A 14,468-nucleotide genomic window follows, 5' to 3' on the forward strand; every position below is an offset into this window, starting at 1 on the left:
AGACCCAAGGTGACACCCCGGCAGCCTGGAAGATGTATTTGGGCATTCTGCACAATGGACCAACATCTCGTACCGACGTCAACTTTGAGGTCTCTGCTGTCCATTACCAGGTCTAGATCAAAGGGTCCTCAGTTTTAAGACTGTTAAGGGGTTGAGGTACAAAAATCTCTGGCTCATTCTGAGCCAAAGTCCCGTCAAAACAGGATGACGGATTGTGCAGTGATGTGTGCTCTGGCACCATTTTGATGGTGACTATGGGCTTGGCCACTGCCATGTCACTCACCTTGGGAATCTCGATTCTACACAAGAGCAGCCACCAGTGTCCTCTAGCAAGTGCACACCTTCCAGTAATCTGCCTCCTTTAGTCACATGGGGGAGGGGGGGACATTCTACGAGCCCCAGTTGGTCTGGTTCTCAATGACCTCCAGTCCTTGGGCTGCCTCGTACCCCCTCCAATGGGAGCCCTAAGGTTTTCTTACCCGTGGCCCACTTTGCATAGACAGACTGCATGGTACCTGGCAGCTGCTTTCACTTGATCATCCTTGGCTAGCCCTTCATCTCAAACTTCTATTCTATTGAGGACAGTTTATTTGAGCACTTACTAGTTTTCTATTTGCTAGTGCATTATCTTGATCAACTTCTATTAAGCTGGTCCTCCTGGAGCTTGAACATTAGCTGGCTTACGAAGCTATTGCAAATAAACTGATCACCATTGTCAGCGGCCTTAGCTAAATAATGATTTAATTCTATTAAATGATTCCAAATCTTCAAATGCCTGATAAGATCGCACAAGTGGGATAATTTTTAAGTTTAATAAAGTGTGTATTTGCTATTTGGCATTGTGCTGGTTTACAAAACGAAATGTATCCTTTAGCTGTTTTCATTGAGCAATGTATGTCAGATTTAAAATGTACTTTTCTTTTTTCTATTTCAACAGGCAATGTTCCACAGAGTGCTCCTCCCATCCCCACTGCATCATCCCGCTTTCATTTCCCGCCTCTGGATGTTGATTCTCCCAACGAAGATGGTCATGCACATCGGTTCTCTGGGGGTTCCCTTGGGCAGTCCAGCCATGAATCCTTGAATGACACAAGTGATGGGAAAACCAACCCATCTGAATTGGACGACCTTCATGCAGAATGGCGCCACAATGCAGAACTGATGGCACCACGTAATGCACTGGGCACTGGCAACATTGCAAATCAGAAGCACAAACCAGAACTAATGCTCCCGCTCTTTTCTAGACCTGGCATGTACCCTGACCCACACAGTCCATTCTCTGTGTCCCCCCTTCCAGGTCGTGGTGTTCTAAACATCCCTCTATCCCCCGCTTTATCTCTTACTCCTTCTGTATTTTCCTATAGTCCTTCCCCTGGATTAAGTCCTGCATTCTCAGGGGGGAGCTACTTCAGTTTCAATCCAGATGAAATGAAACACTACCTACAGGCACAAGCCTGCTCAGTATTCAACTACCACCTGAGTCCACGGACATTCCCCAGGTACCCAGGGTTTATGATCCCTCCCCCACACAGGCACATGCACCCTGAGGAGCAGCCTTCTTTCCCCATTAAGCTCCAGGCTCCTCCAGTGGGACGCAAACACAGGGAACGGCATGAAAGTGTGGAAGAGACTTGTGCTGCTCCCCAAATGTCACCTGTCCTGCCAAGAATGAAGGTAGAGCCAGTGTCGGATGAGGATCCTGAAAGTCCAAACTCTACAAGTGAAAGTACCAATGGACATCAAGAGGAGGAGCTTGAGAGCTTTGTTCCAATTGCAACACAAGAAGAAAAAGAAGCCCCAGTTTTTATACCAGACGACAGAAAAGATGTGTTGACACTAGAAGAGAGAAAAGAAGGGGCATTTGTCCCACAAGAGAAAAAAGAACCAGTGTTTGCCAGGCCTACTCCTCTTTCCTGGCCAACTGCAGTTTTGACCCTCACACCAAGGAACTCTCAGAATGCAGGAGCTCAAGGCACGACCGTGATAACTCAAAATCAGTCCATAATTCAATGTCACACAGTGACGACTCAAGACCAGAACGAAGGAATGGATCGACCACCAAGGGAATCCTTAGCAGAGAATTCAACCCCAGAAAAAAAAGAAGACTCTGCAATGCCACCAAAATTACGCCATAAACGCCGCTGGATCGAGGACCGGCAGGCTGAGAGCCTTGAGCAGAGGGAGAATGGGAAATTCAGTTATTTCGACCTCCGATCTCCAACATTCATGGCAGAGACTACAGCAGTCGTGGCAGCTGTTGCTTCTGACACCTAGAACGGGTTAACACAGAACCATGTGTTTACAGTATAACCTGATGATGTTACTTATTCAATAGTATTGCTGGACAAATGAGTCTGGGTTGGTTTGGTGTCGTTGCAGTTTAGATAATTTTTGGCGAGATGCAGATGAGTTATCAGCCTTTTCTGCATTGTAGGTTTAGGATTAAAAATTGATCTAAATGCCAAAGTTTGAATTTGGTGACATTATTGGCACTAGGTGTCCTCAATAGTTTGCCAATGGTATTTTGCTGGGTTATTTTGGGAAGTGTAGCAGTAAGCAAACTTGTTTGAATCTCCTGTGAAGTCTTTCCAGAAGACTTTAGCATGCTAGCCTTTCTCCTTGAAAGATTATTCTCAGCGAGGAAAGATCCTGTGCTCTACTGGACAATTTTTGGAAGGCTGAAGTAAAATTGGGTCGAAGCAAGATAAATATTGCTTGTGTAATTGAATGTGCAGCTTCAAGTTTGCTGCAAGCAATTGACCCTTCAGCAGTGTAATAATAGCAGTAAAGCAGAAGATGTACTAATTCCATTGGTCCAATGTTCCAACAAAGAAACTTGCACCAATAAGGTCATAGACCCCATGATCAATTACGCTGCTCCTGTTCTGCATTTGTGAATGAGAATTTTATTCTGTAATGCAATCGTGTGCCTTCTTAAGGCAATGGAGCTTTGCAGAGGTGGCATCCTGGGGCTGCTGTATCAATAACAAGAACAAACAAAACAAGCTTACTCCTACAAAAAAAAAGACATGCGTATATGTGCTTCTATTCATGCGAGAAGGTTACTTTGTGACTGCCAAGTAATCTGCACGAAAGGTTAATGAATAAATCTGTCCTATATGGGCACCTTGAGCTGTTGTCGGGCACAAGATGTAGGTTTGTGCCTTTACCTCATGCCCCTCCCCTCTTCGGAAATCTTTGTAGAGCTACAACTCGATTTCTTGAAACGTGTTCTTGCACTTAAGAAAACATCTCGGATTTGTTTTTCCAAAAAGCCCTCGTAAAATAGCATTACTTCAGGATGAGGCTTAGCCCTGCTTTACTTGCATATCTGAGTTGTATTGTGTAAACAAACTGAGTGTTTCCTTTTGTAAAAGTGAATGACAAGTAATCCGCAAACATGCTTGCAGGTAGCAGCAGTGCAAAGCAGGAATGTAAGCTGGCCACCTGAGGTCCAGTCGCCATCCACAACTGCATTTGGGAAATCTTTAAGATGCCCTGATTTCTTAAAACACTTCTAGCTTTACAACATTTATCACTTTCATGTCCGCAAAAAATCTGTGCCTTTTGCACGTCTCTTTCCTAAAGTTGATTTTTTTAAATCAAATTGATGCACTACATTCCACGTGAGCCTGCAGGCATGGGTGTCACAAACGCATTAAATATACAATTCATGTTCTCTACAAACCAAATAAATGCAGTGTGTATGGACACCCAATTGACCAATCAAATGGCTTTATTCCCTCCGTTTCAAACAAGCACTCAGTGGGCAGTATGCGTGATGATGTTGCCCACAAATTCTCTTGTGCATACAGTTTGCACATTTGTGCATCTATGATTACATGCCTTAAGTTGGTTTTCATAGATTTGTAGAGTTTCTTCTTGTTCTATATTGCTTGATGCACCTCCCAATTTCGCACAGGGGAATCCAGAAGGACTGTAACCTTTCCTACAAGTATGAATTAACCAAATGCCTTTACATTGTTTAAAATCTATTTTTGAAATTACAGTTTTTGCTCTGAATATATTTGCTGGGTGAAAGATTACTACAAACATTGTAGTTGTGATTTAAGAGAACTGTTTCTGATAACCCTTACCAAGAAGTGCACATATGGCAGAGTATTCACTTGGTTGCTGTAGAATTTGACAACCCTGTGGAGGAAAGGCTTTGCATGTAGAGTACTATTTTCTACCGAAGGACAAGCACACGTACGCTTGATGCAAATTTCTATATTGGTACAAGTTATCTATTTGTAATTCATTTTTTTTAAATTGTCGTACATTCTGGTAATTCAGTTATGCCTTAATTGTGAGTATTAATGCTGCATTCTGCATTAGGGGGGGGTGGGCAGGGATATCAATTGGCAGGGAATCTTCCTGCAAGCTTTTTGTGTGCCATGGTATTCTGGTGGACGCATTTTTCAGCTGGTAGGTTGAACTTCTCACCTTAACGTTGTTGCCATTCGATTAGTTTTAAAAGTTTGGCGAAGATGTCAGTTGCTCTTCTGCAAAGCAGAAGAAAAGGGTTCAGAAGTGTAGACCGTTGTGATGCTGTACAGACAAAGTTGATGGGCATCCGTGATAACTGGAGAAAGCCAGGGCCGAGCAGTGCCAAATCCATGGCTAGGAAAAACCAAATTTGCATGAATGTACCCATCAGTTGACCAGAAGTTAGAAAAGGGGATGCCTTCACATGGTTATGGGTCCTACTTTTGTAACCGATTGTGTTGGAGCCTGCACTTGTCAGTGTTAAATTGAAAATGTCTGACTTATTTTGGGACGAGCATAACAGAAAACTGGTGAAAAAGATCTGTATTCTTGCATGTGGTGTTTGTTATTGTTCACTGAAAGGCAGTCACATTTGAGATGTACTTCGGCACCATCGCTCTTGCCATCAAACTCTGTGAAAGACCTAGCACTGCCAGTTTTCGTTTCAGATTTGGTAACCTGGCTAAAAGATGTTTGGCTGATTTAAAGAATGTACTGCTGTTGGGGAAGCTGGCAGACTTGGGCCGTGTAAGGACTGAAAATATTCCAGTCTACATTACTCAAGTACTGGTTAACCAGTGCTTCATTTGTAGTGATTAGATTAAAAACCATCTCCCTTGTATTCCAGGAATCTTTTGTCCTGTTATAATGGATTTGCTATTCATAATGTGATATGCTCCTCCTGATGTTATCCCCTTTGTTCACGTAACGGGCAGATGAGCTAACTTGTGGTCACGCAAGTTGCACTGTTTCGTTTTCCTTCATCCAAAATGTTTCCAGCACGTTGTTCCTTGTTTCAGTATGAAGAAAAAAAATTAACCTCAATCTCAAGAATGATTTTGTGAACGCTCCCTAGCTATTATATATAGTGCAAACTTGTGTTGACAATGCACTTCTGCTAAGTGTGCCTGTTAATTCCACACTATATTGACTATAATGGGGGTTTCTTCTCTCAGGGCAGTGATGGTAAAGCACTTCCAATATGATGTTTAGAAAGCTACATCATGTAGATTTGTTTTGCATCTGTTTGTTGGGCAGACTACATTGGCAGGTGTCTAGGTTAAGCTCCAATCCCCGTTGGTGAACATTTCAAAAGGGGGCACTATAACATTTGCCTTTTAGGAAGTAGTTCCTCTTGCGATTTGAGGGACATTTAGTCTGTTAAAACCAAAAAATGCTTTTCAACGGGACCCATTTTCATGTACGCCCAGCATCCCTGCAGATGAATTTCTCAGTTCAACCTAATCACTGTCTTGAGTAGCCTTTTTGCACCATCTAAAGAAGCAGTTTTATTTTTTTTATTTTTATCAAGGGCACACAGTTGTGCTTGATTTTGACAGTATTGTAAATGTCAGACATTCTTTAAACTATCTTCAGAAACGCCCTCGCAATGGGCCTTTTTATATATCTGCTAAAAATTGGTGAAGCTCAGGAAATCCTGTGAAAATAAAACATGGTGAATACATATCTTGAAGCGCAGCAGACTTTTTTGTTGTGTTGCTGCGTGTGGATTTTATCTTTGCTCTCAAGTAAAGAAATAATTTCAGGACCCATGATAATCTTGCAAGCTTTGCACTAACCATTGCATTCTGAAACGTCGCAATGGTGAACTCAATAGTAATTCCTTATAAAGTAAGACCACTTTTATTTGGGAATTGGTTTAAATTTATATTTTCAATTTGCAAATTTGTTTTTACTGATGATTTGGTGAAAACGCCCATAGTTCTACTTGGGGTGCCTATAATCTTATTTGAACAAATGGTCCACACAGCCTCTGTTAGATCGAGCATTTCTTTTCTCAAACAAGCATTCTTCCTTTATGATGTCCTAGAAATCCGCAAGTACCATTTAGGTAACAAGGCCTTACGATGATATTGTGATAATCTCTCTCAATTTAAGTGCATTTAAAGAGGTTGAAATCTTCCCATAGTATTGTGGAAGATAATTTATCAATTTTTTTGATACCCCTCTCACAGTGACCATTAAGATTTGTGGCTCGATCATCCATTTGTGTCTGAGCCTTTAGATTATACGTTGCTGTTGATAGTTTTTGGCAGATAATTATCTTTTGATCTGTTTTTTCTGCAACATATGTTTGGCTGAACGATCATTCAAGGCTAAGCTAAAGTATTGGCTGCATCCAGATAGGAAAGCTACTTTTTACTTAAGTATTGGGTGCCCTGTGGCGATTGGATGAGGCCACAGAGTGTCACTATTTACTCAGGAACATTACCAGAGGCCTTTTAGCAAAGAGAGAGATTCTGCCTTGACAATACCCAAGTGCCAGATTGTGTACATGCTGCCTCAACTGAAAGATAAATGCCTAGACGATCGTATAAAGTGACGCACTTGAACCGGCCTGCATAGACTAGCATCTGTCATCATAAACTCATGGACTGGGCATTCGTTCAGGGAAGAAATGTGGTTAGCCTAGAAACTGGACAGACCCGACTGGTTACGTAATTGAAGTTAACATAGTACTCCTTGATATGGAAATATGGCAACTTGTTCACTTTAGATGGCCCAGTGAGCCACTCTAACCAGTAAGTAAGAATGGGTTAAGCATTAAGGTGCCTTCCAGGTCTGATGATCATCCATGATGTTGATGAGCGTGCTGATCTACACTCACTTGTTCGGTAGCTTCCCAAGCGTTTAAAAGGCCATATCGGTTAACTTCTGAAGGTGTACATTCACACCTGCTTTTAACCAAAATAACATGAAAGGTATACTGCTTGAAACTTGTTTTTGCTTATTAGAATTAATTGACAAGAAGGTTAAAAGGCATTCAACCAGAAAGGAATAGTGTTATTTCTTGTTTTTTTAATGCACTATTCAAATGCACTATTCAAAATATTGTACAGGGCCGGCATTTCAAATGTTCCTTTAAATACTAACCAAACTTAATTAAAATGCATTCTAATCTGAGATTTTAAACACTAAATGATTTACTTTGTTCATTTTTAAATGATCTGAAGTTGTGGTCCAGAATCCTTTACATTATGAATTGCAGCAAATAGGTTTATGAGCAACCGGATTGGAATCTTTGAATACTGGCAGCCAATCACGATCTACAAAACAAATGGGCAATACCTTCTGGTGTTGCCATGGATCCTGGTGGCGCAAAGGATTATCAACGTCACACTGGGTGCCTGCCAGGGTCCCGCTCACCAATTGGTCTCCTTCCTCCCTTCCCACTCCATCCAAGTAACAAGCCTTTGCTTACCTGTGTCTGTGGGCCCTCTCTCATGTTCTGCCATCCTTGCCCAGAGGGCTGGCTGTTGCACCTGCCATCCTCGCCCAGTCTAGTGCCATGGCACCAAAGGACTGACCACCTCTGGAGGCCACCAAGCGTTCTTTGATTGGTTTCCATGTCACAGTACTTTTCTTCCCATTTGTATGATTTCCTCAGAGCAATTGTAGTGGCATGCCAAGCACCCAGCCCTGTGACTGTGCGTTAATAGCATCATTTCCTGTAGCTGTTGGGCAGTTTGGGATCCTATGATCTTGTAGCCCTCTAAGTGAAATTGCTTGACTCTGGCCCATACATCTGGCTTCTGGGTTTACAAAATCCTCTATTCACCATGGCTGCAGTCAGAAATGCTTAATAAAGCTTATTCCAACAATGTTTACTGTTAAAGCAGCAGCAAAATATTTCTTCAGGCTTGGGTTTGAAAAATTCAGCGGATGCAACTTCAGATATTCCACTATCTGGTCCTCTTTGTTTTTAGGTTTGAGGTTTTAGAAATCATTTGGCATATTTTGTAATTTGGTCTGCCACAGGGTTGCTCTTGCCACGCACTTCCTTAATATGGCCCTTGAGTCAATACCTTTGTTCATAAACTATTTTAACTTTTTAAAAGCAATCCTGAATTTGAGAAATGCCTGGTGTAGTGGGTTGGGTTCGCTGCTCTGCTTTAACAGCAAATCTTTCTTTGGAACTGGCTCACAAATTAGGATACTCAAAAAGGATTGGTTTATTGGCTTGGTCTTATTTATTCCCTGTGTTTAATTTGTACTATTTTCTTTGTCTATTATAAATTCCTGTGTTTCAAAGGAAAAAAAACTAAAATGTTATGGATTTAAATGCATTTTACATCAGATTTTCGTTTAACTGTTTTGTTGGTGTTTTAAAACCTTGACTAGAAATTATTTTAAATGTATTTCTTTGTGCATGTTCCCGACAGAATTGTGTTTAGATTTCTAACTGAACAGGGATTACTAATGCATACATATGAATAATGGCTGTGTAATCGACTTCTTTGTAGCTGGACAATGTGTTTATATGTACATAAAGTGTAAAGTAGTTTCTTAACTCCTGTTTGTGCAGTGCCTTTAGACGTTCCACTTTCTATAAAGTCTTCAAGAAAAAAACATTTAGCCATATATATTATATATATATGATTTAATGTTATAGAGAACTATATGTATAATATACATATTTTTTCCCCAGGGGTATTGGATAGCTCTGTATTTTGTATGAAATTTGAAAGTAAAGTATTTTACCTCATTAATTAAAAGTGAACATTAAAAAACATTTTGAATAAAAGGCAATGCATTTTCTTTTGTTTGCTGGAATGACCGTTGACTGAAGGTATTGAAACTGTTTTGTGCTTTCTTTACAAATTGTTTAATAATGGTCCACATTTGCAAAGATCATGCCACAAATACAAGGGTACTGTCCGGAGCACATCGGGAATTTTTGAGCATGACACTCTGGTTTCTGCCATTGAAAAGCAAATTGCACTTCAGCACCCTTAACCCTTTAAGTGCCATGGGTTTTTTCCCCCCAGTGCCAAGGCCTTTTTTGGTGATTTCGGTATGTCGCCATTCAATGCCTTGTAACTTTTTTGTTACATGAGATATCTCGGCCAAATGTGGCCCCTTTTTTCCCCCCAGTGTACCCAGGAATCCTAGGTTGCTGTAGAGAAAACAACCAAAAAGGGTGACAATTTTGTGTTTTCAAAAAATGCCAATAAAATGATGTACAAAGAAGCCTGTGGTTTTTTCCTTGTAAGAGCTAGGAACAAATGGTTTGCTGTGCTGAATTCCCCAATTTCCTAGCTTTCGAGAACAGGTTGATTGGAAACGGAAAGAAATTATTTTGATGTGGTCAGCAACAGTTTTGTGAGAGGTAGGCGATTTTGGCCATTTTTGCCATTTGGACATGCATGGACGGAATGGAAGAAAAGGGTAGGAAAGCCGAATTGGAGGACAGAAAGGCATATATTTCTGAAACGTAGACAAAATTCCAAGTTTAGGAAGGGGTGATTTGCACAGGTCGGGCAACAACTATGTAGGGGAAAATGCCTGTGTCTGGGGGTGGGGAGGAGCGGGAAAATGACCGAAAAAAATGTATGTGCAGTTAGGAAAGCACACATTTTTTGTAGTTTCTCAAAATAAGCAATACCACAAGCCAAACACTGAGCCATGGTACACAGGAGTTTTATGCTTACGGACTGATCAGACATACTTAGCATGTGTAAATCAGGAAAACAAATGTGGTGAGGAATGGCAAGCATACATTTTTTGAAAGAGCACAGGCAGACCTTTTCAAGGGTAGGTGACTTGTGCAGGTTACAAAAGTGTATGGTAGCACGAGAAAACCCCGGAAGGGGAAAGAAGTTCACATGGAAAAGTACTATATTAGTCAGAGTACTCAATTGTAAAAACTAGAGGCAAAGAAGAGGAGGAAGCTCAGACATAGATATTCACATTTTAATTTTTAATTTATTATCATAGTAAAATCGCATGATATATAAACATCTAAACATCAATGAAAAGGAAGAATTAATTTATGTATAAAATTGTTGTCAAATCTCATGCCTCGAAATATTCAGACACAATTAAATTACCACAATTCATAACCTTGTATTGATCGAGGTAAAAAAATCACTGTCTCATTTATAAGTTGCATTCAAAGGATAGAATTGCTGTAAACCCAATTAATAATTGAGTGCTGATTGCAAACGAATGCTAACCAGGAAATAAAGTGCTGGATGCAAAAAAAGTGCTAAGTGCCAAACTACCACAATTCATAACCTTGTATTGATCGAGGTAAAAACATCACTGTCTCATTTATAAGTTGCATTCAAAAGATAGAATTGCTGTAAACCCAATTAATAATTGAGTGCTAATTGCAAACGAATGCTAACCAGGAAATAAAGTGCTGGATGCAGAAAAAGTGCTACGTGCCATTTATTATCATAGTAAAATCGCATGATATATAAACATCTAAACATCAATGAAAAGGAAGAATTAATTTATGTATAAAATTGTTGTCAAATCTCATGCCTCGAAATATTCAGACACAATTAAATTACCACAATTCATAACCTTGTATTGATCGAGGTAAAAACATCACTGTCTCATTTATAAGTTGCATTCAAAGGATAGAATTGCTGTAAACCCAATTAATAATTGAGTGCTGATTGCAAACGAATGCTAACCAGGAAATAAAGTGCTGGATGCAGAAAAAGTGCTACGTGCCGTAGATAAAATCTTTGTGTGATTCATAAGGGCTTGATTGTGAATCTGGAGTCTGTTTTGAAGACGTAGACCCTAAGTTGGTCCAAGATAGTGGTGCCGCAAAATAATTTTGATTCGATCCGCCACCCAAGCTGGACTGGTGATGCAAATTAATTCACATCTTAAAATGATTTGAGCTCTTGATCGAAGCCGTAAGGGACCCAGTTCTGGAAAAAAGGATCAGGAATGTTCCCACTGGGCTGTCCGGAATATTCCAAAATCGGTGTAAGCTCAAGCCGGGAGAAGAGGCTAACGGTTTCGGGACCGTAGAAGAAATAGCCGTGGGTGCAAACCCCGGAGTACGCCTTTACTCTCGCCTCTGTAGACGGCCGCTGGAATCTCGCGCGAGATTCCAGCGGCCGTCTACAGAGGCGAGAGTAAAGGCGTACTCCGGGGTTTGCACCCACGGCTATTTCTTCTACGGTCCCGAAACCGTTAGCCTCTTCTCCCGGCTTGAGCTTACACCGATTTTGGAATATTCCGGACAGCCCAGTGGGAACATTCCTGATCCTTTTTTCCAGAACTGGGTCCCTTACGGCTTCGATCAAGAGCTCAAATCATTTTAAGATGTGAATTAATTTGCATCACCAGTCCAGCTTGGGTGGCGGATCGAATCAAAATTATTTTGCGGCACCACTATCTTGGACCAACTTAGGGTCTACGTCTTCAAAACAGACTCCAGATTCACAATCAAGCCCTTATGAATCACACAAAGATTTTATCTACGGCACGTAGCACTTTTTCTGCATCCAGCACTTTATTTCCTGGTTAGCATTCGTTTGCAATTAGCACTCAATTATTAATTGGGTTTACAGCAATTCTATCTTTTGAATGCAACTTATAAATGAGACAGTGATGTTTTTACCTCGATCAATACAAGGTTATGAATTGTGGTAGTTTGGCACTTAGCACTTTTTTTGCATCCAGCACTTTATTTCCTGGTTAGCATTCGTTTGCAATCAGCACTCAATTATTAATTGGGTTTACAGCAATTCTATCCTTTGAATGCAACTTATAAATGAGACAGTGATGTTTTTACCTCGATCAATACAAGGTTATGAATTGTGGTAATTTAATTGTGTCTGAATATTTCGAGGCATGAGATTTGACAACAATTTTATACATAAATTAATTCTTCCTTTTCATTGATGTTTAGATGTTTATATATCATGCGATTTTACTATGATAATAAATGGCACGTAGCACTTTTTCTGCATCCAGCACTTTATTTCCTGGTTAGCATTCGTTTGCAATTAGCACTCAATTATTAATTGGGTTTACAGCAATTCTATCTTTTGAATGCAACTTATAAATGAGACAGTGATGTTTTTACCTCGATCAATACAAGGTTATGAATTGTGGTAGTTTGGCACTTAGCACTTTTTTTGCATCCAGCACTTTATTTCCTGGTTAGCATTCGTTTGCAATCAGCACTCAATTATTAATTGGGTTTACAGCAATTCTATCCTTTGAATGCAACTTATAAATGAGAGAGTGATGTTTTTACCTCGATCAATACAAGGTTATGAATTGTGGTAATTTAATTGTGTCTGAATATTTCGAGGCATGAGATTTGACAACAATTTTATACATAAATTAATTCTTCCTTTTCATTGATGTTTAGATGTTTATATATCATGCGATTTTACTATGATAATAAATTAAAAATTAAAATGTGAATATCTATGTCTGAGCTTCCTCCTCTTCTTTGCCTCTAGTTTTTACAATTGAGTACTCTGACTAATATAGTACTTTTCCATGTGAACTTCTTTCCCCTTCCGGGGTTTTCTCGTGCTATTTTGTTGTTTCCCAGTTCCATGGTTTAGGGGTTACCCATCCGTTGTGATACAAAAGTGTATGGTGCCTAAAGCAGCGACTAAATGTAGAGAACATTTGGGAAATTAAAGTGGTGTGACAAAGGGCACCAGCAAATGGGTCGAAACGTTATGAAAACCACACAAAAACAACAAATGTCATACCTTCCCGCGTTCCCACAGGTGTCCCGATGAAAACGGCACCTCACATGTGTGGGTGCACCTACCTGGGCGCCAAGGGGAAAGCCGAAAACGCCCCCAACCCCAAGTCTTTTCAGACAGCTGAATTTCACGATTTTTCCAGACGGGCACACCATAAAGATATGGGCCTCGGGTGTCCAAGCCACCAAGGAAAACTCAGAACACTATGCATTTCTGAAAAGAGGACACCCGTGGGAATGCACAAGGACCTCCCCCTCTCATAGCCCAGGGTTTGGATTACTGTTTTGAGCGATCCCTGCTGTAAAGCAGGGATCGCTCAAAACAGAGTGCCAAAAAGGACGAGCTATCTCGTCTTTGGCACTTAAGGGTTTAAAAACAGCACCCTAAATTCCGGTCAATTGGATCAATTTACATTGCCATACCAATGGTAGATGTACAATATAGAAGTACCAACTGCAGTTTTTTTTTCATTTTAACAATGCTTTTTTCAGCCTCAAGTGGACGAGTTTGTCAGCCTGCTTTCATTAAAGCTCATGTTCTTCTGGATGTACAATGGCAATGTTAGATGTGCGTGACCTGACTGTTACCCGTGTAAAGTACATTTTTCTAAGAAATGTTGATGTGCAAAGCTCTATTATATTTCCTTTTAGCTTAAACCAATTATGGTGGTAATGTGCCTGCAACTTAAAACTTTATTTTTACTGTTTCCTGTCAGTTGAAGCATGGTGTTCCACTATGAGCCATAATCTTTACTTACTATCCCCAGTCTGGTTACCACAATTCTCCTTGTATTGTAATTTCACAAAGTTGCACCTTGTTGGCACTGCTCATTTGTCTCGCTTTGTTCTTTGAAGCTAATTCTGTGGTAAGACTTGATAAAACTATTCCTTGGTTTACAGAGCCCCAACTTCTAGTATAAGTCTGTACTGCTCAAAGGTTTGGTAGTATAGTATAGCAGCCAGGTTTATCTAAGGAGAGAGATGTGAGTTGTAGCTAAGTATAATCAGCTCAGTAAATACATAGGACCAAAGAAGCTCTTACACATGTATAGTTCTAGTAAAATTGTTATTTTGTATACACAAGGATAGCATTACTTTCAAATACTTCAGGTGAGTAAACCATAAGTTTAGATTTGTACAGTGAATGAAAAACATTCAAGGTAAGTAAACTCACTGGTTATAGCAACTCAGAAAATGTTCTGTTGGAATAAAAAGGGTTGTTCAACACCAACAATAGCAGGTCAGTGCTTTAAAAGACTAGTAGTAGAGGTCTTAAGGCTTTAGATGTCCATCCCTATCTAGGTATGAGTTCTTCAAAATCAGATTGAAGATAAGGCACAATAGCAGAAAAGTCAAAGTTACAGAATAATCTTCAATTGCAAGTAAGTAGAAAGGCTCCCTATGGGCACACAAGTGTTAGGCCTTGGTAAACGGTATGGGCGAACACCCAAAAAACTGAATTAGCACACCAGCAGCAAAG

At 40.2% G+C, this 14,468-nt stretch overlaps 1 protein-coding gene across 4 annotated transcripts in view; it reads left to right on the forward strand.

Annotated features, from left to right (window-relative positions):
* ETV3 (ETS variant transcription factor 3) overlaps positions 1–9,034 on the forward strand; it is a 285,104-nt gene extending 276,070 nt beyond the window's left edge. For all 4 annotated transcript variants that reach the window (XM_069604542.1, XM_069604543.1, XM_069604541.1 and 1 more), the window contains exon 5: positions 938–9,034. In XM_069604542.1, the coding sequence (XP_069460643.1) occupies positions 938–2,274 (1,337 nt within the window). In that variant the 3' untranslated portion in view covers positions 2,275–9,034. The remainder of the gene's footprint in view (positions 1–937) is intronic.
* Positions 9,035–14,468: the final 5,434 nt, after the last annotated feature.

Source organism: Ambystoma mexicanum, chromosome 1p (assembly GCF_040938575.1).
Source record: "Ambystoma mexicanum isolate Mex_15411 chromosome 1p, UKY_AmexF1_1, whole genome shotgun sequence".
In the NCBI taxonomy this organism is placed as follows: Eukaryota; Metazoa; Chordata; class Amphibia; order Caudata; family Ambystomatidae; genus Ambystoma; species Ambystoma mexicanum.